The 26,936-nt window shown below is 38.9% G+C and overlaps 1 protein-coding gene across 18 annotated transcripts in view; it reads right to left on the bottom strand.

Moving 5' to 3' along the window:
• kcnma1a (potassium large conductance calcium-activated channel, subfamily M, alpha member 1a) overlaps positions 1–26,936 on the bottom strand; it is a 249,221-nt gene that overhangs the window by 169,928 nt on the left and 52,357 nt on the right. For all 18 annotated transcript variants that reach the window (XM_051125701.1, XM_051125718.1, XM_051125717.1 and 15 more), the window contains exon 2: positions 13,515–13,679. In XM_051125701.1, the coding sequence (XP_050981658.1) occupies positions 13,515–13,679 (165 nt within the window). The remainder of the gene's footprint in view (positions 1–13,514; positions 13,680–26,936) is intronic.

Below are 26,936 nucleotides of genomic sequence, written 5' to 3'. Positions count from 1 at the left end.
GGTTGTTTTTGATGTCCGTGGGTTGAAGGGACCCCAATAACGTCATATTTAGCCCATGAAACGTGAATTTACCAGGGGAACCCAGACAAAAAATAAAAGTGTATTTAAACCAAAGCGGCTAAAAAATACTATTGTTCTTAAATATTTAATAGCTTTTGAACCGCTAATCAAATCTGAATGCTTTAAAAGTACCATAAAGCTGAGATTCTCTTTTTTCCATATCACTTTTGTCTCATTTGGATATTTAGAGGCTCTGTAGGAACGTGATTACGTCATCACATTTTGATCTGCATTGATTCGTCAGAAGAAACCAATGCATTTCATTGCTCTGAGCCAAACAGGAATGATTGTTGACTCTTAGTCCCACCCCTATGCCCAGATTGGCTCAATAAACACAGGTTTTGGACTTTTGAACAACCAGTTAGCATGTTTCTTTGGAAATCTGAACAAACGCAACGTGAAAGTAAAGTGCATCGTGCGTGCATGAAAACAAGCACGAAATAACATATTTGCATGACAGCACCCTCTGAAAGGCACAGAAAAACATATGAAAGAGCACTTTGACATAAAACAAACTAAAAACAAGGATGAAACAGCGTTACACAGGTCCTAAAATTAACGCTCGCCAAGCACAAAATGCGAGTAAAAATCTGCTTTTTTACTAAACTTTTACGAAATATAACAATGCAATGTAGTGAAAACAACAGCCAGTTTTTAAAGGGATTCGCTGTTTTTTGACGTAAGTGAATAAAATAATCTTTTCCGAACACAAGATCATCGTGATTAGCTGTTCTGTCATAAGCGAATCAAATAATATCAACAAACAACTGATAAGTTTAGAGCAGTGTGATGGCCAGCTTGATCCTAGACATGGTTCTAATAACTTTCACCTGAGAAGATACTGCTGCTTCATTTCGGAAGAACAACTTTTCCCATCTTTATTCATAATCCCAGAATGTGGCGACACATACCAGGGGGTTATGCCGGCTAAACGATGCAGTGAAGTATGATTTTAAAGCTTGCGCGTTCGGCTGTACGCATACGATGAGCCACTTCAGACAGCGCACCAGTACCGCTTCAACAGAAGAAAACACACAATTATGTCAAAATGCACGGTTTTGGTGAGTTACCTCATAAACGTATTCTTAGATGAGTTAGAAAGTCTTAAATGACCATAAAGAGTTCGGAGAAAATCGGATGTGTTAGATCTGCGTCATGTGCATCAGGTTTTAAAGAGACCGTGCTGCTTTTAAAGTGAAACCTGCTGAAGTCTGTCACTGATGTAAATCAAAGAACAAAAGAAAAGAGACATGATCACTCGACTACTCTAGTCGCTGATTAACTTCTGTAGCTTGAATAAATATTAATCTGTATAGTTTATGCATATACAATTTATAGTTTATGTGAAGATTGTTTTAAAATAACTTAAATTAAAAGTTGTTATATATTTCCTAAAAGCCAAAAAATAAGAAATAATAACTTTCAATTATACTGTAATGTTGAATGGCTATAATTAATAGGTAAAACTGAGGGAAAATGCATTTAATAGACACCAGTAGCAGGACAAAAATTTTAAAAATATGTTTAGTTATTGTAGTAGTAATAACTGCCCGTTTTTGTAAAAAAAGCATTTCATGAAAAAAAAAAAAAAAAAAATTGGCTGGTAAATTTTACCATATCAAAAAGTTAGTTTTAGGCCCTGGAGGTACATATCGGATAAAGTACTGGAATTTATGTTTTCACGTGGCTATGCGCTGTCCCAGTAAAATCAATTCTGACGTGGAATACGGCCAGCAGATTTATCCATTTGGCTGTTATATTATGTAAATTATTCTTCTATAATTTATAAAGATCATTCGCACTATTTTTTTCTGTTGCACTCTGTATATGTTTCTCTCATTTTGTGTGTAGTTTGTGAATCATTTGCACTGTTTGTATATTTGTTGCACAAGACCATTTGTGCAATTGTTTTTACTATTTGCTGCACTGATTGTTGTTCATAATGTGATTGAAAATATATTTCTCTGGGGAAAAAAAAAACACTATAAAAAAAAAAAAAAAAAAACACTATATAATCTATATTGTCAGTAAACTAAATAGACTTGTTTTTCACTGAAAAGCGCCTGTAACAATATTGAAATAAATGTCTATAACTTTCTTGGGGAATGATATGTTTAAACAAAATTTTATTTGGAAGTGTAAAATACCCCAATACAACTTTCTAAAGAAAAAAATCTTCAGGAAGTTCAGGATTTTCTGTTTGAGTACACAGTAAAAAAAAACTCCAATTGTTGCTTGCATTTTTGTTAAAATTTTGGAAATACATTCATTCTTCGAGAAGACAAAAGAAATACTGGGATATTAATTAGCTAAACTGAAACTTCAGGTTCTCCTGTTTATAATAATTTATGGCACTTGATGCTGACTGCTAGAACAGGTCTAAAGAAAAAAAAAAAAAAGAAAAGAAAAGTGCAGGCGTGTCAGGTGCCCCGAAAATGTTCATGGTCTTTAAGGGTTAAACCCCTGAATGCAATTTTAAGGGACCCCCCTCAAAATCCAATTGGGCTAGTTTTGAGTAGCAATGACTGGTTTTGTGGGATGGATTTATTGTGAAAACCTAGCAACTCTGAACCAACTTAAGACCTAATTAAGGTAAGGTTTGATATTTAGGGTTACACATTTTAAATAACCCCTCGACATGTGAGGTCTATCAACACTTGCTGCTATGCAAACACTAAAATATGGCCTATTATATTAAAGAATAATGAGGACAGAAAATGTGGCTTTGCCTTAATCGGTATGAAAATAACTGAACTACAGGTGGGGGGAAATGTGTTTTATGTGGCAGATAATTACAGGGCAAATTCTCAATGTCACGCTTCACATGGGATTGATGGCTTTGTCATTACTGTTGTTGTTTTGACTCATTTCTTCCTGCAATGACAGCTGTTGCCCCTATTGATAAGTTTACTGGCAGCAAAAGATTAACTCCAAATTAGAAATGCCCTCCACGGGAACTCATAATTATGAATCCAGACGCACTCCATCTCTGCCAGACTCCCGCTACGGGCCGTATGGGTGTGCAGGCTGAATCTGAAAAGACGCTCAAAGTCCAGCAATAGAGGCGATGGCTGTGGTCAAGGCCATGTTTGGTAAGTCTGCGAGGTACATATGTGCAGAGGTCAGAGGAACGGAGGTCATTAGGGGGCTGATGACTGACACAGCACATTCCTGTGTTTCTCTCCCACGCCACGTAGCGGTGAAAGTCTGCTTCCCTGCATGTCTGCAGCCTCTCCAGCACAGGTGCTCGCATACCCAGACCTGTTACCAGTGGGGGGCTGGAGGCAGGAACAAAACACAGGCCACATGGCTTATCTGCACCTGTTAGGACGTCTTGAACAGACTCACAGACAAAAGACAACTGAGGGATGGGCATTTCTGTCTACATGACAAATAAATCAGCCAAGTAATACTCTAGATCTAGACTCTAGGGTTCATCACTGCCAATGTTTCACTGTTGGTCAACGTAATAAAAGAGGTATTTGTATAGTTAAGTAAAGATTAGTGTTAATTTTGACAGCAAATTTTGCTTTAGTCTTAGTCATAGTCTTTTGACTAAAATGCTATTTAGTTTTAGTCACATTTTAGTCATCTGAACGCTGTTCGCTTTAGTCTAGTTTTAGTCGACTAAATATTACATTACAGCAGATTTAGCCGGCTAAAATCTAATGGCTTTAGTTACAGTGCAATGTATTTATTAAGCATTTCTGTAAAATTTCCAAACTCATTATACAGGTTTGATATTAAGGTTTTATAAGGATAGACACAGATTTGTGTCTATCAACTGTTAAATGATACATGCCTTTATATTAAAATTAAATGAATCCACTTATCATAAAGAAACAAGATCACGGTCTTCTATTCAACGAAATGGCAATGGTTATATAGGCTGATTATGCATTCTTTCTGACAACTGTTTACCAGATTCTTCACTCTTTCAGAAGCAGACATTTTTATTTATATAAATAAATTTAGATTCATCTTTATTAGCACTACTAATGTGATTCAAGCAAGAGCAGTGTGTGGTTTTCTGTCTTTCTTTTGTTACTTGATTAACATCAATGCCACAGACAACAGCAACTAAATTAGGCTGCTGTCCCTTTAAAACCAAATGCACGGATGCAATGTACTGATACACATCTGATGTTCTCCCAACTGTTCACGTAAGACGTAACGTGAGTGTGTTCATGCAAATACTCTTCAAAACAGACAATTCAAAATCATTTTGTGTGTATTTCTCTGTTAATGCGACGCGAAAGAGTACTCATGTGCTGTGTGAGATGTGTTGCTCTGGTGTGTGCGCTCAGAAAACCGGACCGAATTGAGCTCTCTATTGCGTCGTCAAATTTATCCATATGTCTGCTTTTCTCTTACTCCCAGATATTGACATTTTTGAGATGTGCAGCAAATGTATGCTAGCTTATGTCCTGCAGGATAGATCAATAGGCTATGATACGGTTCAAATGTAGGCATCTAACCTCTTAAGCACGCAGCAGATTCGTTTTGAATGAATTTCTTCCCAAATCGTCCCTCTCTAACATTTCCGTCTCGTTTTTATTCGTTGACAAAAATTTCAATAGATTTTTGTCATTAAAATGATTTTTATTTCGTTATCGTCTCGCTTTTGTCGGTGAAAAAAAAATGTTGGCGAAAATTATTTGTTAACGAAATTGGTCACAATTAATAATGCACATCATTTATGATGTCAGTATTACTGCATTAGAAACAAAACATCAAAGCAAGTGTCATCTTCAAATAAGGGACATGATAAATTTTCTAATTTTTGCAATTACTTTCTATCAACTGGCATCAAGGTGATTCTTAATGAAAGTATGAACTCAGTTTCCCTAAAGTTCACACAGATGACCTAGCACAAATATGTGACCCTGGACCACAAAACCAGTCATAAGGGTCAGTTGTTTTGAAGTTGAGATTTATACATCATCTAAAAGCTGAATAGGCTTTCTATTGATGTATGGTTTGTTAGGATATTTTTGGACGAGATTTTGAAAATCTGCAAACTGAGGGTGCAAAAAAATCTAAATATTGAGAAAATTACTTTTAAAATTGGCCAAATTCATTTTTTAGCAATGCATATTACTAATCAAAATTTTTACTTTGATATATTTACAGTAGGAAATGTACAAAATCTCTTTTTGGAACATTCTTGGACCTTTACTTAATATTCTAATGATTTTTGTCATTGAAAGAAAAATCAATCATTTTGACCCATACAATGTATTGTTGGCTATTGCTACAAATATACACGTGCTGCTTATGACTGATTTTGTGGTCCAGGGTCACATATTTAAATGTCACACGGTTAGATGGTTTTGTTATCTAATGCAAAGACATATACGGTATACAGTAGTCAACATTTGAAGTGGATCAAAAAAGTTCATCAACGTTGTCCTAAGGCAAAAAGGGTATTGTTTTGGTTTTAGGACAACTTTGATGAAAGGTTTTGATCCACTTCAAATGTTGACTACTGTATATAATGCAAAAACATCCATATCTAATGCAAAGACATCATTACATTTTTAAGCACATTTGGACACTATCTGCACTCTGTTGATTCAATAGTGTTCAAAGAGTGTTTTCCTGTCTCTATGTTCTCTGATGCTTTCTAAACAGATTATAAAACACTTGTTCTCCTGATCTGAAAAGACATGCTACTGTTTGTAAAGTTTGGGGTTGTAAGTTCAACTGATCAAACATCATTCTGGGTAGTTTTAACTATTTAACTACTCAACTATTGCTTATAAATTACAATATTTCTTGCTTAAAATAGGTTGGGAATTATAATTTATAAATATGTTCAGTAAATAAACATTTACTGATAAATTGAATAAATAATAATTAAATAATAAAATATTTTATTTATTGCTAATGTCTGTAGTAATTGTGTCTCTGATTTTTAATTTCCAACCTATTTTGGGTTCATTTTAAATAGCCAGACAGTAATTTTTAAACAATAGTTGAGTTAAATAAAACTACCCAAAAGGTTGGGTTAAATGTTTAAGTCAAAACAACCCAGTTGCCGGGTTTGTCCATATTTCACCCAGCGCTGGGTTGTATTTAACAATTATAATTCACACACACACACACCTACACAAAAAAAGTATCACAGTCTTTACAAAATATTTAAAAAATAATAATAATAATAATAAATAGTTTTTATCAGAATGCATATTAGAATGACTGCTGAAAATCAAGCTTTGCCATCACAGGAATAAATCACATTTTAAAACACTCAAATAGAAAATAGTTATTTTAAATTGCAATAATATTCCACAATATTAAAATGGTAGTGTACATTTTTGCGTGAAACTGCTTAGTGACTGCAAGGTATTTCTAATAACAAAAATTAATGTTAGTAGAAGTAAATCAATGTTTTTGAAATATTTGGAAGGTCATACAAACATCATTTTCATGATATATTACTCTTCCACTCAGCTTGAGGATCGTGGTACACCCATATGCCAATCACCAGAAGTTTTTATCCAACTTCTAAAACACCTGACATTTGCCCTTCACTGTGCTTCCATGCCAAGCAGCAGCTGGGTTTCTTAGTCACACTTCCTGTGGGTGGAGACTCATGTCATTTCCTCCGAGGCTACCATTCTCATCTCATCGTGAGCCCTGTGGTGTCAGAACGAACAGGAACCTTTCAGAGCACGCTAGCCCCGACCTAATCCCTGCCTCCCAGAACGGCCAATAAAGCTGTCTGAGTGAAAAGAGAGCCACCTAAACCAGTAAGAAAAGGCATGAAACGACTCATTAGGGAGCTGTTGCTAAGCTTCAATTAACGAAATCCCATCTTCTGCCATTAAAAGACAGAAAGCCGAACTGGTCTCCGATCAACGGCTGCCGAGTCTTTGTTATTCCGCTCCCTGCCGCCCCCACACACACACAGAAAGAGAAGGAGAGAGAGAGATAAATCACATTTACAGAGCAAGCCTGCCGCTAAGTAATCCGTTATGACAAACCCAAATTCTTGTTTAGGTGTCTGATGATGTTTTAGTGCGATGGATGAGATGAGGCAGATATATGACATGCTGCATCAGCCATCTGGAAGCCCAACATATGGCTGAACACCACGACGGAAGAAGAAAACAGACAAATACAAAAGAGTGGCTGCTTTTCGAGCGTGCAGGACATTCATCTAGAATATTAATCCTGCCAGCACGACAAAGGTTATTACTAAGTGTCGCTGACTGATGTGGCACCCATATATTGACCAATGATGCATGATGCGCTGCTATTACGAGAAGGAAATGTTGTTGAAGCCATAGCACCGAAGCGGATTCGTCTGGTGTCCATCATTTACATAAAGTGTCAAAGATGGAAGAACAACACTCATTTAGCCTACCATAATTTAGCGCTGCCTGAGGAGACACGACTAAACTGCAGTAGGTGGATTGTGATAGATCTCGTAATTAAATGATTCCCTTCGGGAAACACCTGACATCTTAGCACCCTCAAAGTCATCAGGCAACCCTAATGAACAATATGAGGGGGCATGCGCTCGAGGCTTCATTTTCACAATGTCACCCCGCACAATACATTACCTACCTGCCAGACAGGTGCTAGTCACCCTCATCTTTCTTGTCATTTACCCCGTGACCGGAGCGCTCGAGAGATAATTCTCTTATTTTCGCCGAAGATCCAAACAGCCTGCCAGTTCTGCACATCAGAATGACAGAGCCAAGGTAAACCACTGTTGCCATGGTTACCAGCCGGGCTCGGCGTCCACGGATGCTCATTGCGATTTTAAGCTGCAAAAAGAAGCCTGATAGAGGGCACGAGTCCATACATCCACCCACATCGGCACACACATTCACATATTATACATACACACACAGAGCTCATAGTACATATGGGCTCTGAAGCACAGCTGCACATAAACACAGACACCCACACATACTCACTCACTACACTCACAGGCCCACAATGCATATGCACTATGCATAACAGCGCTATGCAATTACTCCTGCAATTTCATCATTCAGAAATGCTCACTAAGTCCATTTTTGTATGTTAAAATATTAATACACAAGTAAAAATGTACATGGTAAAAACTGACGCTTATTGGTTATTGTATTGTAAATAAGATGATTAAACAGTTCACTATCAACACAAATGCACTGCTTATTTTTTTAACTACATCTTACTTTTAATATTTTGAATCTAATTGGCTACATTGACTATTTGGTTCTAAATGGCAGTTCAACTCCAACAAGCAAAAGAGAAAGAGAGAAAGCGAGGAGGAGAGAGGCTGATGAAAGCATTGCTCATTTGCAGAAATTGATGATATTCTCATGGGATGTGTGCAGCTCTGGTGTAACGAAGGCTTTGCCTCTTGATAAATATCCTCCATATCTGAAAAAAGGCAATTGATACTGTCACTTCTAACCTGTGTTTGAAAGAGAGGCATCTTTTGGCTGTGAACTGTTTGAACAAGAAAAAAAAAAAAACATATGCTGATGTTTGCCATTTTGGTCTCACTTTATATTAGGTGGCCTTAATTAATATTAACTTACATTTAAATTAATCATTTGATACAATGTACTTATTGTGTACATGTTTTTATATTGTCCCAAGTGTTTTGCATACAATATGAACTCAATAATACATTGTACTTATTTTTATGTAAGTACACAGTAGTTAAGGCTACCCAATATAAAGTTGGGCCAAATTTAAATTTAATTTAACAATTATACACTAAGCAAAAATTATATTTTTTATATTTTCCTAATTGTCTCTGATGTTTTTCTTAATTGTTAACTACAACCAAACCCTAGTCCCAATGTCGTAATTACCCTGTCTCACAAGTCTTACATAAACAATATTTTGAATTTTGAAACTGGTTCAAGAATCTTTTTGACCAATTCTTTAGTGTATGTCAATTTATAAGAGTCATTTCAACATGAATCAGACCACACGGGATACACAAGACACTTTGACTTCATGTCTCATCATGAACTTCCAAAATTAAGTTTAAATGCCTTCAACTTCAAAATTGTCCTTTCGTCTTGTCTGCAGTTGTATGTTGAAAAACTCCCATCTCATGTTCTTTTACCTTTTTTACCTTTTTTGTTAAGGGTGTTTGATCTTCTTTGCATGTTCACTTTGCATAGACTGGGTCGGTACTTCTGCAGCGATGTAGGATGATTTTGAAATGATTTTTGTAGTTGGGGGAGAAAATACAATTGGAGTTTTTCGACATACCCTAACTGTACTGAGTCAGAATACACAGAGTTCAGGGAGAGAAAGGTAATACGAGCGTTTGAGATTAAAAAGTATTTAAATTTTATTATTTTAATGAAAATAACTGATCGTTTCGCAAGATAAGACGGCTGGGATCATATTTATAGTTATCGTTCTTGGTGTGAACGGGCCTTTAGTCAAGGTAGTACAATATTTAATTTTTGACAGGAAATAACCTGAGGCTGTGATGGATAAACATACCCACTGTTCAGCTAAAGACACTCTTTACTTAACAACAACAAAAAAAAACTTTATGATAAACTCCTTATTGTAGTTTTGAAAGTTAAGAATTGTAAAAATTACGTGATCTAGGACCTTTATGGGCCATTCTACAGAACTGGTGCAAACTGCTGTCCCACAACCAAAAAACACATTTAAAAAGAATTTAAGTATTCAAATCTTAGATGATCCTTTTATTATCTATTGAAACCCACAAAAATATTTAAAATATCAGTAACCTTAATATATATAACATCACTATTTAGTGGGTACTTGCAATTGGGTGGTGGCTATATATTTTAGTCCATTGGCTGAGACTTATTTTAACTACATATCTACATTTATGATCAGAAAATATTTGCATGTCACTCTCTCTCATAGCTACTTGGTGAGTAGATAGGCCCAATCGTTTTGAAGTAAATGTGTTCAAAAGTCTTAAAAATCTGTATGCAACTTAATAAAAAAGGTCACAACCGAAAACCATTTTTCTAATTAAACACACTTTTTGTGAGTTATTCCATAACATTTAGTAGTTTTAGTATGGGGTAAAATTCTGTAATGTGATATGGTCGCTACCAAAACATTACTGTCTGTACGAAAAATATACTGTCACAAACGAAATATGGGATGTTTTGTCAAACATAAACATGAATTATCAGTTAAGATGTTATGATAGTGTTTGGTTCAATGTATATTCAAACTAATGAATCCTTAAGTTTGAAATCAGTATGATCAACTTTTTCCTGTTTACAAAGAAAAGTTGGATTCAAAATACAACAAATCTCAACAAATCACACTTGAAATATTTTTACAATTGTAACCGTTATTGATTTACCTCTGAAAACTTTTTAATAAAATAGAATTTATATATTTATTATAGGATATATTTAAAAGGACGATGTAAGCAAGGTCTTAATAGGTCAATATAACCCTTCCTATTAAATGATATATCACTGTGTTTTGGTAGGGACAAATTTGAGGAAATTACAAATATTCCAAAACTTTCTGAAAATATAAGAATTAAACTCATAATTACTAGAAATGTGTACCTTCGATATTATACAATTTGCATACATAAGAAATTTGTGGACTTTTTTTTTCCAAAATGTTTCAAACTCTGACTTTGAACTAATTTTGTAGAATGGCTCTTCTGCAGTGCGTGCCAAGGCCTCACAGCCTTGATTTCATCCATGTAAAATTCATGGTGTCCGAAAAGAAAAGAAAAGAAAAGAAAAGAAAAGAAAAGAAAAGAAAAGAAAAGAAAAGAAAAGAAAAGAAAAGAAAAGAAAAGAAAAGAAAAGAAAAGAAAAGAAAAGAAAAGAAAAGAAAAGAAAAGAAAAGAAAAAAGAAAAGAAAAAAGAGACATGAAATAAGTGCAGTGGATGCAAGGACAGTCTTGGCCCATAAAAGATTGTGAGTTGATTTACGGGTGTGATGAAGCGCCCCAGCTGGACCTTCATTTGGTGGTATAATACTTACGATACAGTCACAGCCCTGACACAACACTCCCACTCACATTATTACAATATGCTCCTGCTCGACAGACCTTCACTGAGAGAGACTTCTCTTAAAGAAAGGGCCAGGAGAAGGCCAGAGGAGGACTCACAGCACACCTTCAAACGCACATCATTCTAGACACTTCATAACTCACAAATCAGACTATATAAACTTTCAATGCACTTTTATGGAACAAACAGCTGGCATGTGGAAGCATCCAGACAACCACATCTCCATAGATAGGGGCGTTAGGGTACAGAAAGCTCACTTTTGGGATAATGCTGATTGTACGACTGAGAGGTATACACTGTGTGCATTGCCAGTGTTTCTGAGCATCAGTCTAGAGGTGAATTCCAGCCAGACTATCACTTTCCATCATTTACCACAAGGAAATATGATCCACTAATACAACCAACCCATTAAGTTGTTGTACAGAACTTAATAGCGTAGATGGAGCCATTGGAATAACATTCATTCATATCTGTGGGGTCCAAATAAAAGATCCACTTAATTTGTATTTTACTTTGCTTTAAGCAAACATTCCACAGTATTTGGCTCTACGTAATTTGTTATTTTGATTAGATATTCATGAAGAGATCTAAAAAGTGGCAAATAAAGTGGGAGAGCATATAATATACCTTATGTATGCAATTTGCCAATAAAATTTCACATCACAGCACCTTAATTCTGAACACACACTGTAAAAAATGCAACTTCATATTTTTCAGTTTACAAAACATTTCGAGTCTCATACACTAAAAAAAAAATGCTCTTTTCTTGAAACGACATAAAAACCCTTGTCAGACCAACAAAATTGCCCCAAATGTTGTCCCAACTAGTCAAACACAGTTGTCTAAACAAAGAATTGCAAACTGTTGAAACATTAAGGCATTGTGAGTTTCCAGCAGGCATTGCAGCACTATTTAGGACTATTGTTTTGCTGATTTAATGTAAACTTTTTGTTGTTGTTTTGTCATTATTGTTAGTTATTTGTTGCACTAATGTAAAGAGCTCATCTTTTTAACATTTGTTGATTGCAACCATTCTTGAGGTTTGTGTGTCTAGTTTTTCGAGGCCTAGAGTATGTTCAACCACTTATATCTGTTTGCTGGACATCTCAGTCTTGTAAGATGTTTTACAAACAAAGACAATGTTGTCTACATATTAGACTAAGTTATCCAGTAAGGTTTCTATAACAATTCAATGTTTGTAATTTGTAAATAAAAAAATGATACATAAAAAAAATAAATGACTGATACATAAAAAATAAAAAAACACCTCAATGAGAGTAATTGTTGTTTGCTGTGACAAGACTTTTTCTATTAGCCAAGTAAGACAATCAGCATTGCATGAACAAGCAAATTCATGTTGGCTAAACAAAGTATCTTTACTGAGAAAAAGTAAAAAACTATTGTTAAGAGAACTCAAAAGTCTTACTGCATCAAGTTGCCTTACTTTCTCAACTATTTACTTTTTACAGTGCATGAAACCCCTATTTAGGAAGTGCTTCTGAGTTTATATTTCACTTTGGAAAAAAATAAAAATCTTCGGCCACACCAGGCTTTTATTGACCAGCCACTGTGGTTAATGAAGTTAATTTCATAGTCTGCTGATACAGTTAGACATTAGTCGAGCAAGAACGTCTAATGGTGACCACAGCACTGCGACCTTCAGCCAGTGATTTAATTGCTGTCAGTGTGAACGGCCCATTACAGATCAGCCATGCACTAAAAGAGAAACACTAGACTGGTCTGGTCTACTGAGAGAGCCCTGCTTTCCAATCTGGTCATGTACAGCGGCCACCCCACCTGAAAGATGAGATGCAGCACTGGAGGAAAATATTCAAGTCATAATAAATGAAAGACATGCTACTGGCGTATGAGGTTAAAGCTTTCAGAAATGCAGACCCACCAGAGTATAAAACCACAAAGCAAAACGGATTTCGTCCATAATTCGCTGAAGGTCATAAAATTAGGACTGCTCTCATTTGCATACTGTTCCCAATGTAAACGATCTTCATTATGTGGTAAACTGACTCAGTTGTTCATAGTTAATTGACCTGTCCGTGTCTAGCGTTGTGCGAGCACTAACAGCTGTGATGACGAGCGCCACCCACACGAGTCATCGTTCAGTATTACCGCACTCCCAAAAGCCCGTTATTGCGTGAAGCATGCTAATGAGTCCGTATTTAACAAAACAGCTGTACATCATCTGGGTATAATCTTGACCTCTAGAGTCCGATGTATGACTTAGTCTGACAGACACATAAGAGCATGTCATCAGCAGTGTGCTAACTGTGTCACAGCATGTGATGAATGTTTTATCAGATATCAGTTGCAAATAATCAATAAGAAAATGTTAAAAAAATTGTAAATGTAAGGATGACATGTTTTAAATGTGACTCTGGAGGGATGTTCGTGAGCATCTGGTGATGTTGCGGTGGGTGTATCGGTGTGTGGCCGTCTCACCAGAACTCTGCCGGTAAGGGTCTGTGCTGAAATCATGACCCCCGCCCAGTCTTTGACAGAGGTCATCCAGCCCACCTCACTGGCTGGGGCTTCATCTTTATCATTCAGGCTCTTCGGTGGGCCATCAGCCTGACTGTTCATAGGGTTATTCACCTTCTGTGCCTCCTGGGAAAAATAAAAGCACACAAAACAGCAAAGTTAGCAACTGGACAGCTTTGGGATACTCACAAACCAGGATTTTTCCTGCATAGAGAATTATAAGGCAGCCCCTTCCATCAAATTTTCTGCCGCCTCTGGCTGTCAACAAAATTCAGGCAGGTAGTCACATGCGAGTTTTACTGAACAGCATCAATTAGAGCTTTTAGTCTAAAAATGGGCATATTTGTGGAAATACTGATATCTTTACACGTTTACTTTATGTTTCATTACAAAAAAAAAATCATCATTTCTATAGGCCCCGATTTCCGATACGGATGGAATCACGGAATCCAGTCATAAAAAGTGTAATTGACTATATAATGCAGAACGTCATGGAATTTGCCAATTTTGATCATGTGTGCACCTTGCAAACATGCTGTTAGAAACAGTCAATCAGTCATACAAACCATGACTCATATATTAAACATTCAAATAGTTTTTGTAAAAATTTAGCTGGTGATATAAAATTTAGCAACATTATTAAACTTTTGATGAGCTTTTTACTCAAAATTAATTTTTAATTCAAAATTATTAATCTGCATCATCATTCAAAAAATACTTAATGGAAGTTTTACAAGGTATTTTTAATAAACATTTTATTAAACAATATGTAGGTAATTATTGATGCTTATTATTGTGTCGATTACTTGTCTTGTTAGTGGTTACTGTTATTTATATTGGTGCATATAATTTTTTTTAAGACTTTAAGGTGAGGTTCTTACTGTGTACATTGTTATTACTATAGTAAGTTGCCAGTAATTACACATAATTTACTGTTATTACTAGGGCTGCACAATTAATCAAATTTCTAATTGTGATTACAATTACAGATGCCACAATTATGTAATCGTTCAAAGGCACAATTACCAAAAAATAAAAAATAAAATCCACTTACATTAATCTACTTTCTTAAGATGTGTGTGTGTATGTGTGTGAATGTGTGAGTGCCTGTTTTTTTCCTACACGTTATTTTAAGTTTTTTTTTTTTTTTTTTAACTTTTTTTTTTTTTTTTTTTTTATATTAAAAGACGCTATATATAAAAATGTGGCATGCAGTTACTTCAAACAAGGGTATAAAGCTATTCGAAACATCATTCAATGTAAATTGTGATAGTCGCAATTACAATTTCAAGGGAATAATCAACATTTATGATCTGTCATAATCATGCAGCCCTAGCTATTTCATTCAATGTAAATGATTATTCAACATCATTCAATGTAAACAGTGATAATCGCAATTCCAATTTCAAGGGAATAATCAACATTTATGATTTGTCATAATCGTGCAGCTCTAGTTATTTCTACAGCATCTACATGTAAATGACACCATCAAAATGATGGTTCCTTTAACTTATCCTAAAAATTCAGATCAACTGCAAAAATATCAAGATATATTTGCTACAGTACCAAAAAAAAATGGACAAATATGAAGAATTTTTTTCAGATTACCCAGCCTTAATGCAAACCCAGGACACTTCCTGATTAAAGGTGTAGTTCATATCCAGAATAACAATTTCTTCAGTCGAAAAGGAATTAAGGATTTTGAGGAAAACATTCCAGGATTTTTCTTTATATAGTGGACTTCAGTGGGAATCAGTGGGTTGAAGGTCCAAATTGCAGTTTTAAGTGCAGCTTCAAAGGGCTCTACACAATCCCAACCAAGGAATAAGGGTCTTATCTAGTAAAATGATTTGTCATTTTCTAAAAATAAATAAATACAAAAATAAATTAAAAATAAAAAAAATGTATATACTTTTAACCACAAATGTGCATTTTGCACTAGCTTGTCTTCACACGTTACCTAGTCAGGTTGAAAAGTCACGCATGATGTAGTACCGAACCAGTGTTTACAAGAAACAAAAAACGCTAAAAAAAAAAAAAAAAAAAAAAAAAAAAAAAAAAAAAAAAAAAAATGTATATACTTTTTATAGGATTTTGAAGTTGGAGAAGAAAACAAGAGTTTTTCACCCTACTCTACCTTTTTGACGTGGAGTACACAGACTAAGAACTAAAAACGCATGACTTTTCCAGCGTGTTTACATAATGCTTGAAGTCATGGACGTGCATCGCAGAGCTAGTGTAAAACGAAAATTTGTGGTTAACAATAATGTACTTTTTTTTTTTTTTTTTTTTTTTTAAGAAAACGACTGAACGTTTTGCTAGATGAGACTCTTATCCTTCATCTGGGATCGTGTAGAGCCCTCCGAAGCTGCATTAAAACTGCAATTGTATCTTCAACCTCACTGTTAAAAACAATTTGTTGATTCAACTTAAAATAATTTCTTACACAGCTGCCTTAAAATTTTAAGTTCAGTCAATTCAAAGTTTAGCCAACTTGAAATGTTAAGCTGTACTAAGTGACAACTTAAAATTTTACGTTGAATGACCTAAAATATCTAAGGCAGCTGGGTAACAAGTCCAGCTTTTAAGTTTAACAAACTCAAATATCAAATTTTTCCCACTTAGCACAACTTAACATTTCAAGTTGATTAAACTTATCTGAGTTGACTGATTTGAGGCTGCAGGGTAACAAATGATTTTAAGTTGACTCAACAAATTGTGTTTTTTTGTTTTTTACAGTGCTGTCGATCCCATTGAAGCCTACTATCTGGAGAAAAATCCTGGAATGTTTTCCTCAAAAACCTTGATTTTTCTGCAACTGAAGAAAGACATGAACATTTTGGATGACAAAGGAATGAGTAAATTCTCAGGATTTTTTTTATTCTGGAAGAACTAATCCTTTAATTGTAATTAAAAACATAATACACAAAAAGTCATAAAAAAGCATCTAGAATGCAAACAAACAACACAGTATTTCACTGTGTTACTTGTTATGAGTGCTTATTTAATTAGTTATTTATGCAAGCTTTAGAAAAGATAAAGCAACAATGAATTCGTTGTGGATTTGAAAACTTTGGAGTTCAATGTCAGAAACTGCGTTCATAACACACTATTTTTGCTGTTTCTACAGCTTGACTCATGCTATAGTTTGACAGGCTGAGACCTACATCACGTTAGACATCAAACTCGCTGTCAGGTTTCTGACAGCTGGGAGAGGCCTGAGAGGAAGCAGTGAGAAGAGGTGTTTTTTGAGGCCCAGTAAAAGAGCATCTCTCAGACTGCCTGACGCTCACAGCGCGGCTGGCGGTGTGTAGGCCGAGGCAGGGACAGCTATGATTCACAGGCTCAGGGAGTCGCCGTGGGATTCTGGGGTTACATCCGCAGGGCTAGGCAACACTTCACAGTCAGGTGGGTGGATGAAAATACAGCCATCATGCGCTCAGTGGTGCAGCCTGATGCTTTAGAAGCTGCGCTGGAGGAATCGCTCATATTCAACCGTGGGGTTGGCAGGCAACTAACGCACTTGGGCTATGATGTATAAATAACAGCAGGTAATACTCTAATTTCTGCACAACACTCTTTTGAACACCTTTGTTTCCTCAGTGGGATCATGGGCTGGAACAGAATATCAGTCTGATGTTAAAAGCTGTCTGTTGTGTCGCATGTGTCGTGGTACTCCCATGAACGTGCATCGAAGAAATCATTGAATAAAGTCATTATTTTCGGGGGGGGTTTTGTGCACAAAATTCCTGTAGCTTCAAAAAATTACAGCTGTCACATGGACTATTTTAATTGTCCTTACTATCTTTCTAGTGCTTGAATGTGTCAGTTGCATTGATGTCTATGCAAGGTCAAAAAGCTCGTGGATTTCATCAAAAATATCTTGTGTCTCTTACAGGTTTGGAATGAAATTAGGGTGAGTAATTAATGATTTTAAAAACAGATTAGAAAAGAGTCATTTTAAAATGCAGTATTTCACAATATTAGCATTTTTACTGTAGTTTTGATGTAATGGCAAGCATAGGTGACTACCAACCTCAAACTTTTCAACAGTATTGTTTATTTTTCTTTAGAAATTTGTTAAACACCTTACAGTTTTGCACAAATCAACAAGTCTGTGTTAATGTGTTCTCTCCAACCACAGAGTACTTGAACGTGACACATAATTACACCTTAAGAAGTAGGATGTAGGATCATCTGACAAAGTGTCTTTCTTTTTAAGAGCTTACATGAGGCTTAAATGACAGAGATTTCTAAGACTCAGTTTAAAACATTGGCCTGGCTGTGGGTGTTAGGTCAGTCATGAGGACATGAACACATCCCTGGAGGAAGTATATCACTCCGGTGCTGCCGCAGAGCACGCTAAGCTGTGATGGAAAGATGTATGGTTCAGATGAGAGCAAAACTAATGAGAGTCTCAGGAGGTGAGAACACTTCTGTCAACAAGCGGGAAGAACAAAACACACAAGCATCAGTGATATAAAACTAAACTCCAGGATAAATGAAAACCACTGAGCATTAATGATGTAGTTGCTCACTGCAGACTCACTTGTTAGAGGTGCTGTTGGCAGACAAGTAGCAGCTTTTAAACAGTATAAAAGAATGGAAAGTCAATTTCCAGGCTGACGCCATGAATTGAAAAGCTACCCAGTAAAAACAGAGGTGTAAGTGTCATCCCAGGACATATATATAGCCTGTTTTCAGGGTGTGGCATTCAGTGAGGCAGGAAAGGCCATATATCAGAGAGCGGCATGAAGGTTTTTGAAGAGACTGGCACCACAGGAGATCCAGACACGACCATCTGGCTCCAGACGGCTCCAGAAGTTGACCACCGGCCCAGGCATACTGAGCAAAGGTTACACAGTCATCAGACAGCCCATAAATTGACAGTGTAGTTAAAGGATTAGTTCACTTCCAGAAAAATTTCCTGATCATTTACTCACCCCCTTCTCATTCAAGATGTTTATGCCTTTCTTTTCGAAAAGAAATTAAGGTTTTTAAGGAAAACATTCCAGAATTTTGCTCCATAAAGTGGACTTCAATGGGTTGAAGGTCCAAATTTCAATTTCAATGCAGCTTCAAAGGGCTCTACATGATCCCAGCTGAGGAATAAGGCTCTTGTCATTTTCCAAAAAAATAAAAATAAAAACGATATACTTTTTAACCACAAATGCTCATCTTGCACTAGCTCTGCGATGTGTGTCTGCGACTTCATGCATTATGTAATCATGTTGGAAAGGTCACCCGTGGTTATTTCTTCATCTGTATATTCTGTTTCAAAAACGTAGGGTAAGATGAAAAATCAAATTTTCTCGTCCAACTTCAATATCACCTGACAGTGTTGTTTTACCTTTTTTTTAATAATATGTACATTTGCTTTGTAATTACTGGGTCGGTACTAGGGCTGCAACGATTCCACTATTGTATTCGAGTATTCAATATAAAAAAATCTTTGATTGCATTTTGCCCATGGTGAGTGCAAAAATAACGGAAGTAGCGCATTCCACATATTAAACCCATTTAAAAACCATAATAAAGCAAAATGCTATTAAGAATTCACAAATGCTTTTCAGGCAAAGTTATGTTTATTGGGACAGGACTTGACAAATTATTTTACGTGACCATAAGTTCGTCTCTATTTCTTAGAGCCCAGCTGTATAAACTAGCTACATATCAGGCATTTATGTATCACATCTAATATGAGCATTAATGGCTGTTTTAAAGTTTTAAAGTTTACAAATTACAGCAAAGTTGTCGGGTCTCCCCTCAGGCGCGCTGCATGTGCGCAATTCTTAAAACACCCGCAAGATGGTGGCGTTTATTGTGAACCCGATATTACAAAACCAATAACGGATTATGGTAAACTGCTTAAATATCGGGAAAAAATTGGTAAATCGATATATCGGTCGATCTCTATAAATAATTCATAAACCAACGCCATCACAGGATAATACATCAGTATTTTTCTCAATATGCAAACTGTTCATCACAATTTCAAGTTTCTCATAAGTTTACATGTTTTGATGTCCACATATACATGAAATTACAGTGGCTGTAGCTTTTCTATCATAAAGAAATGGCCAAATTAACATCACTAAATATTAAGTAGACATTTGATTTAAATGTTTTTGAGTCAATATTAAACATTAGATTGCGCAGTAAAGTGTAAAAACAATCATCAGGTCATTGGAGCTCTCTCCAGGCATTTTATATAATACGTAATGTACATTAGCTTTATTGTTTATAATACATTATGTATTTTAGCAGTTTTGCTCAATAAAACTATGATTAATTGCTTGTGACACTTTATTTGAGCTAATTATTATTGCCTCATTGCTATTATATATGTATTTTAAGTCATTTCTATGACATTTCTACAAATATATATATATATATATATATATATATATATATATATATATATATATATATATATATATATATATATATATATATAAATATAAAGGGATGCACCACGGTTTTTACCACGGTTTTCGGTTCGGTTCTGATATCTTGCCACTTCAGAGTTGGTTTTTTTTTTTGCAAAAAATTAACAAAATATACTCCCATAAACCTCTCTACACTGGAAAAAGCGTGGTTTAGTATATGTCTGCTTACTTTTTCTTTTGAGAGAGGTATTATTTTTTCGATTTTTACGCAAAATAGAATGGGTTTCATTCATACTGGACGGCAGAGGGCGCCCTCATGCGGAAAATCCACATATGCGTCAAAGAAGTAGCGCTGATGACGTTACGTTCCAGCTTCTTTAATACGGATAAAAGCATCGCTATTGCTGTAACTGATTAAAAACAAGATACGTTACAAGATACAAGAAACAAGATAACGTTAAACGTATTGAACTGTGGATGTCGTACCAAATGGTTTGATATTATATTGAGCATTGCGACATCCCTAATATATATATATTGTCATGATCTGGTCGGTGAGCTGCGGACCGCTCACCACCAGATGTCGCTCTTGCGTTTTGTCACGCACGGACTGCCACACTACACCCCGGACTACACTCCCCATCAGCCATTGCACTTCCTCCTGTCCAATCAGAGACTGTATAAATACCCCGGTCTTCCTGTCACTCCTCGCCGAGTATTGGATTGTATTGTTTATCTTTCATACGAAGCGTTTCTCCTAGTTTTCCCCGTCTAGTTACCTTGTTTGCCTTGTTGTTTTGATCTCTCGCTTGTCTGACCACTCTCTTGCCTAGCCCCTCTCGGATAACGTTCGCCGCTGGATTGACCCTCGCCTGTTACGGTTTACTCTTGTCTCGCTGTCCATACACCTGTCTGCTGTTGTTCGACCCTGCCTGCCTTTGACCATGTCTTTGTCACGTCCTTACAATAAAAGTTTGCGAATGGATCCGCTCGTCTCTCGCCTCACTCCCTACGTTACAGAATACTCGGCCACTACAGGATCCAGCAACTTCTCATCCGGACGCCACGCAGGTATGAACACCACAAAACTGTTGTTAGCCCTCGAGCAGGGCACACGAACGCCGAGGGCTACATCCAAGAATTTCTGGACATTGCCCATTACTCCGATCTCCCAGACTGTGTTTTAATAGATCTGTTTCACGAGGGCATGAATCAGCCGCTCAACTCACGGCTCCGTCGTGAGGCTCCGCGTTCTTCCCTTGAGCGTTTTCTGGATTATGTTTTGTTGTGTGTGGGATCGCCGTTTACTGTGGGTGTCGCGGAGGAGGAACGCGACAACGCGGTAATGGCGGCCACGCATCCCGCTGACGGAATGGTGGCCGCGCCGGAGCGCGGCCACGGACACATTTGCCGCCTGGATCGCTCGTGAGATGGCGGCCGTGTCGGAGCGCGCTCGAGCAATGGCGGCGAAAACAGAGCTCCGTCACGTCACAGCTGCCATGCCAGAGCCAAGTCACGCTGGAGCTGTGTTTCCTGCACCAAGTCAAGTCAGCGCTGCTCTTTCTAAGGCAAGTGAAATTAAAACTGTGTTTCCTGTGTCAAGTCAAGTCAGAGCTGTTGATACTATGTCAAGTCAAGTTACAGTTGTCGCTTCTGTCTCAAGTCAAATTACAGCCATCAATCCTGAGCCAGAGCCACTGCACAAGATGGCTGCCACGCCAGAGCCACTGCACAAGATGGCTGCCACGCCAGAGCCACTGCACAAGATGGCTGCCACGCCAGAGCCACTGCACAAGATGGCTGCCACGCCAGAGCCACTGCACAAGATGGGCGCTACGTCAAAGCCTGCTAACGCCTCGTCAGCCAAGCCACAGCCTGTTCACGTCATGTCTTTTGCACCCGAGTCTGCACCCATCATGGCCGCACTTCCTGAAGCGGTTTCTGAGTCAAGTCACATAACAGCGGCTGTTCCTGAGTCAAGCAAAGTTGCAGCCGTGGTTCTTGAGTCCGGTCACGTCTCTCCTGACATCCCAAGACCACGGCTTATGATGGCCCACGTGCTGGACTCACCCCTAAGGGCCGTATGGGCAGCTAAAGTGGCGCTCCTTCACGTCGCGGCTGCTACCCCAGGGTCAAGTCAAGCTTCCAAGTCCGGTCAAGCAACTGAGTCAGGTCAAAGCACAGCTGCCGTTCTCCTTGAGTCAAGCCAAGATACAGCTGTCGTTCTCCCGAGTCAAGCCCAGTCACAGCTGTGCTCCACGAGTCAAGCCCAGTCACAGCTGTGCCCCACGAGTCAAGCCATGTTGTTCCTGAGTCAAGCCACGTTACAGCAGATCCCCACAAGCCAAGTGACGTCATCGCTGCTGCTCTTCCCTTAGTGGCAGTGGCCATGTGGTGTGTGTGGGCGGCCCACTGTGCTCCTGAGGACACGCCTGTTCCCAGGTCAGCACCAGAGCTCTCATCTGATCACAAGCCTGCACCAGAGCTCTCGTCTGATCACAAGCCTGCACCAGAGCTCTCGTCTGATCACAAGCCTGCACCAGAGCTCTCGTCTGATCACAAGCCTGCACCAGAGCTCTCGTCTGATCACAAGCCTGCACCAGAGCTCTCGGCTGATCACAAGCCTGCACCAGAGCTCTCGGCTGATCACAAGCCTGCACCAGAGCTTTCACCTGATCACAAGCCTGCACCAGAGCTCTCACCTGATCACAAGCCTGCTGCAGAGCTCCCATTTGATCACAGGCTTTCTTCAGAGGTCCCGTATGGTCTCAAGTCTGCTTCAGAGGCCTTCCCCGTCGGAGAAGCTGCGCCAATGCCTCCAGAGGTGTCGGCGCCGGCCGTAGAACCTCTTACGGAGGGGGCGTTAACCACCAAACTCTCTGCTTCTCCCTTTTTCCTGTCTGCATCCTCTGTCACTGTTCTCCCCAGGTCCCAGTCAATGACGCAGCCTCCTGTTCCGCCCCGGAGGGCTGCTCCGCCTCCTGTTCCGCCCCGGAGGGCTGCTCCGCCTCCTGTTCCGCCCGGAGGGCTGCTCCGCCTCCTGTTCCGCCCCGGAGGGCTGCTCCGCCTCCTGTTCCGCCCCGGAGGGCTGCTCCGCCTCCTGTTCCGCCCCGGAGGGCTGCTCCGCCTCCTGTTCCGCCCCGGAGGGCTGCTCCGCCGGAGGGCTGCTCCGCCTCCTGTTCCGCCCCGGAGGGCTGCTGCGGCTTCTCCCTCTATTCTGTCTGCCTCCTCTGTCCCTGCTCTCCCCAGGTCCCAGAGCGTGATGCAGATTCCTGTTGCGCCCCGCAGGGCTGCTGCGCCTCCTACTCCGCCTCCGGCTCCACCCTGGAGGGCTCTAGTGCCACCTGTTCGGCCTCCGGCTCCGCCCTGGAGGGCTCTAGCGTCGCCTGCCCTGCCTCTGGCTCCACCCTGGAGGGCTCTTGCACTGCCTGCTCAGCCTCCGGCTCCGCCCTGGTGGGCTCTAGCGCCGCCTGTTCCGCCTCAGGCTCCGCCCTGGAGGGCTCCACCGGCTCCGCCCTGGAGGGCTCTAGCGTCGTCTGCTCTGCCTTCGGCTCCGCCCTGGAGGGCTCTAGCACCATCTGCTCCGCCCTGGAGGGCTCCACCGGCTCAGTCCTGGAGGGCTCTTGCATTGCCTGCTCCGCCTCCGGCTCCGCCCTGGAGGGCTCCCGCTCTGCCGGTCCTGCCTCAATCACCGGGTCCTCCGCAGGGGCCTGGCCCTCCAACCCTCACCCTGTCTCGCTCCCTCCCCACCACTCCCATGGACTGTTGTTCTGTTGGAGCGTCTGGAAGCCGCTCTTTGGGGGGGGGCTATGTCATGATCTGGTCGGTGAGCTGCGGACCGCTCACCACCAGATGTCGCTCTTGCGTTTTGTCACGCACGGACTGCCACACTACACCCCGGACTACACTCCCCATCAGCCATTGCACTTCCTCCTGTCCAATCAGAGACTGTATAAATACCCCGGTCTTCCTGTCACTCCTCGCCGAGTATTGGATTGTATTGTTTATCTTTCATACGAAGCGTTTCTCCTAGTTTTCCCCGTCTAGTTACCTTGTTTGCCTTGTTGTTTTGATCTCTCGCTTGTCTGACCACTCTCTTGCCTAGCCCCTCTCGGATAACGTTCGCCGCTGGATTGACCCTCGCCTGTTACGGTTTACTCTTGTCTCGCTGTCCATACACCTGTCTGCTGTTGTTCGACCCTGCCTGCCTTTGACCATGTCTTTGTCACGTCCTTACAATAAAAGTTTGCGAATGGATCCGCTCGTCTCTCGCCTCACTCCCTACGTTACATATATATATATATATATATATATATATATAAATAAATAATTATAGTTTTATAATGGACAGATTACTCATTACCAAAATAATTGTCAGTGACAGCCCTAGTCAGTACTTCCGCCTACGTCATGCGTGACCTTCCCAACATGATTATGAGCTAGTCGAGCTAGTGCAATACGAGCATTTGTTGTTAAAAAGAATGTACATTTTATTTTTTTATTTTTTTAGAAAATGGCCGATCATAAATAAATGTAATTTATTCCTGTGACCAAAGCTAAATTTTCAGAAACGTTAGTCCAGTCTCCAGACATACTAAATATGTTTGAGCAGCAAATCAGAATATTAGAATGATTTCTGAAGGATCATGTGACTGGAGTAATGATGCTAAAAATTCAGCTTTGAAATCACAGGAATAAATTATATTTTAAAATATATTCAAATAAAAAACATAATAAAAATATTTCAAAATTGTACGATTTGTGCTGTACTTTGGATCAAATAAACACAGGCCTGCTGAGCAGTAAAAAATCTTACTGTTCAAAAACTTTCGACTGGTAGTGTATATTAATTTTCCTTTAGAGTAGCAAAATTACTATATTTGTCTTAATTTCTTCACTTGCAAAAAAAATCATTTTGGTGGAATACTGCACTTTCTGTGAAAGCAGGTCCTATTGCATATCTAATGAAATGCTAGAATCATTGAATTGAAATTATGCAAATGTGAAAAAGCATGACTGGCACAGTGGTGCACTTTGCGTTCCCAAATGCATGTTAAACTCACACATGCATTAGGTTTGAGTCTCTGTGAGGCGCTGAAAACACTGGATCATTAGCTACTCACACTAATCCATATTGCATTTTAATTTTAGTTTGGCTGACAGATGCTTTGCCAAAGCAATGGCACAAAACACAACATCAGATATCTTTCATTATGAAACCACCAGGAAGCCAAAGTCTAAGTAATTAAGGGGAAACAATGCTTGGTTAAAGCATAGAAGTAGAATGAGTGGAAACCTATCGCTTCACATTCGATTCTGATGAAAATGAATTATGATCCATAATGAATTGCCAACGGGGCAGCTAGGGTTTCAATAATTTGATTTGTTAAAAAGCAATATCAAGTAAACTAGTCCTAAAATGTGAGTTTGCTGTTCAGCAGATCAGATTTCTCTGTCATTCATGGGAACTTAACCTTCAATCCACAGTCGCTGCGGGAATAGGTCAACAAAGGTGTGCTCTGGCTGTCCATCACACTCCAAAATATATCCCTATCTCCTCAAGCCTCTCTGTCACATCGCACACATGCTTGAACCTGTCACTTGGTGTAAATACTGTAGTTGGTGTGCTGTGCCCACAGCGTGTACACTCGGATCAGGTTTCGTTCTGATCGGATATCACCATGTGCTCGGCCTGGCCTGAAAAGTAAATCTTCGAGCGTGTTAGCAAAGCCACTCAAGATCTGAATCTATCGAGTTAATGAGAGTTATTCAGGGAAACAAAAATAAAATCATTTCCAGGCACCTGTGACAATCATTTCAAATCAAACATGAATAAATTAATCATTTTGACTAAAAGTGGGTGCTTTAAATTAGTGTAATTGATTAAAAATAACAACAACAATAATAACAGCCAATTTTTGACTCAGCGTATGAGTAATCTTTTACATAATTGTAAACAAGCTGTAGTTTACACTAATTTATTTCTACTCAAATGAGGCTGTTTCAGTTTTGGTTTGTTAGCCACTCTTGGGCAATCACACCGCGTGCTCGACAAACACACTAGTGGGAAGTAAATTTATCATGTTTAAAGCTGATTACTGCACTGAACATGCATGCTAACACCACTGAAATCGCATTTCTCCAGTGCCACCTGTGAGAGTGAAAGCAGTGAGATGAGAGAGGTGTGGCGGTATGGGCAGACTCTTCATGTGGGTAAAGCCATGAATTATACATAAGGTCTCAAACTGATGGCTGTGCAGATCCGAGCAGACAATGTAAACAAGAAACAACTTCTACTTCATTTGAGCGCTCTATGCGAGCGAGAAGAAAAGGGGCTGTGGAACAGTGAGCCATGGGATACTCCATCAGCTATTTTTTCACCTGTGATGTCAAAGCCAGGGTTGCACTGGGCAAATCCAGCCCTCTTCACAATGCAAACAGACAGAAGGCCTGAAGCAGACTATGGCTGAGCAGTCAACACAATGAATTTAGGGTGACCTTGTTTCCTGACCTCAACAATGTTTTTTTTTTTTTCCTAACAATCTGTTCTAGGTCAGACAGGGCATTGGAGTTCAGCTAATTAAGACTTTCCACTGCCATTTTTGTGCCTAACAGGGTTTTGTATTTGTTGTATGGTAGTGTTAGATATGGATAGATACTGATGGGTATATAGATCCAATTTATCCATCCATCTCTCTCTCTCAAAAACATATACATATATAAACATTATTGTGCAAAAGTCTTAGGCCATTAGTATTCTCACCAACAAAAATGGTTTTAAGTCAGTTATTTCTATCTTTTGCTGCAGTGTGTCAATAGGAAATATCAGTGTACATTTCCAAACATTCTTTTTGTTATAATATTCCAGTGAGATTTTTTTATGCACAACGAGTCTGACAACAGCCAGTGCACCACACAGAGATCTGATCTCACCATCATCCAGTCTATCTGGAATGACATGAAGAAACAATCTGAGACAGAGTAAATCCAGAAC

Source organism: Labeo rohita, chromosome 13 (genome assembly GCF_022985175.1).
Source record: "Labeo rohita strain BAU-BD-2019 chromosome 13, IGBB_LRoh.1.0, whole genome shotgun sequence".
Lineage (NCBI taxonomy): Eukaryota > Metazoa > Chordata > Actinopteri > Cypriniformes > Cyprinidae > Labeo > Labeo rohita.
The sequence above is the reverse complement of the archived record's forward strand: the minus strand, read 5'-3'. Positions and strand labels throughout refer to the sequence as shown.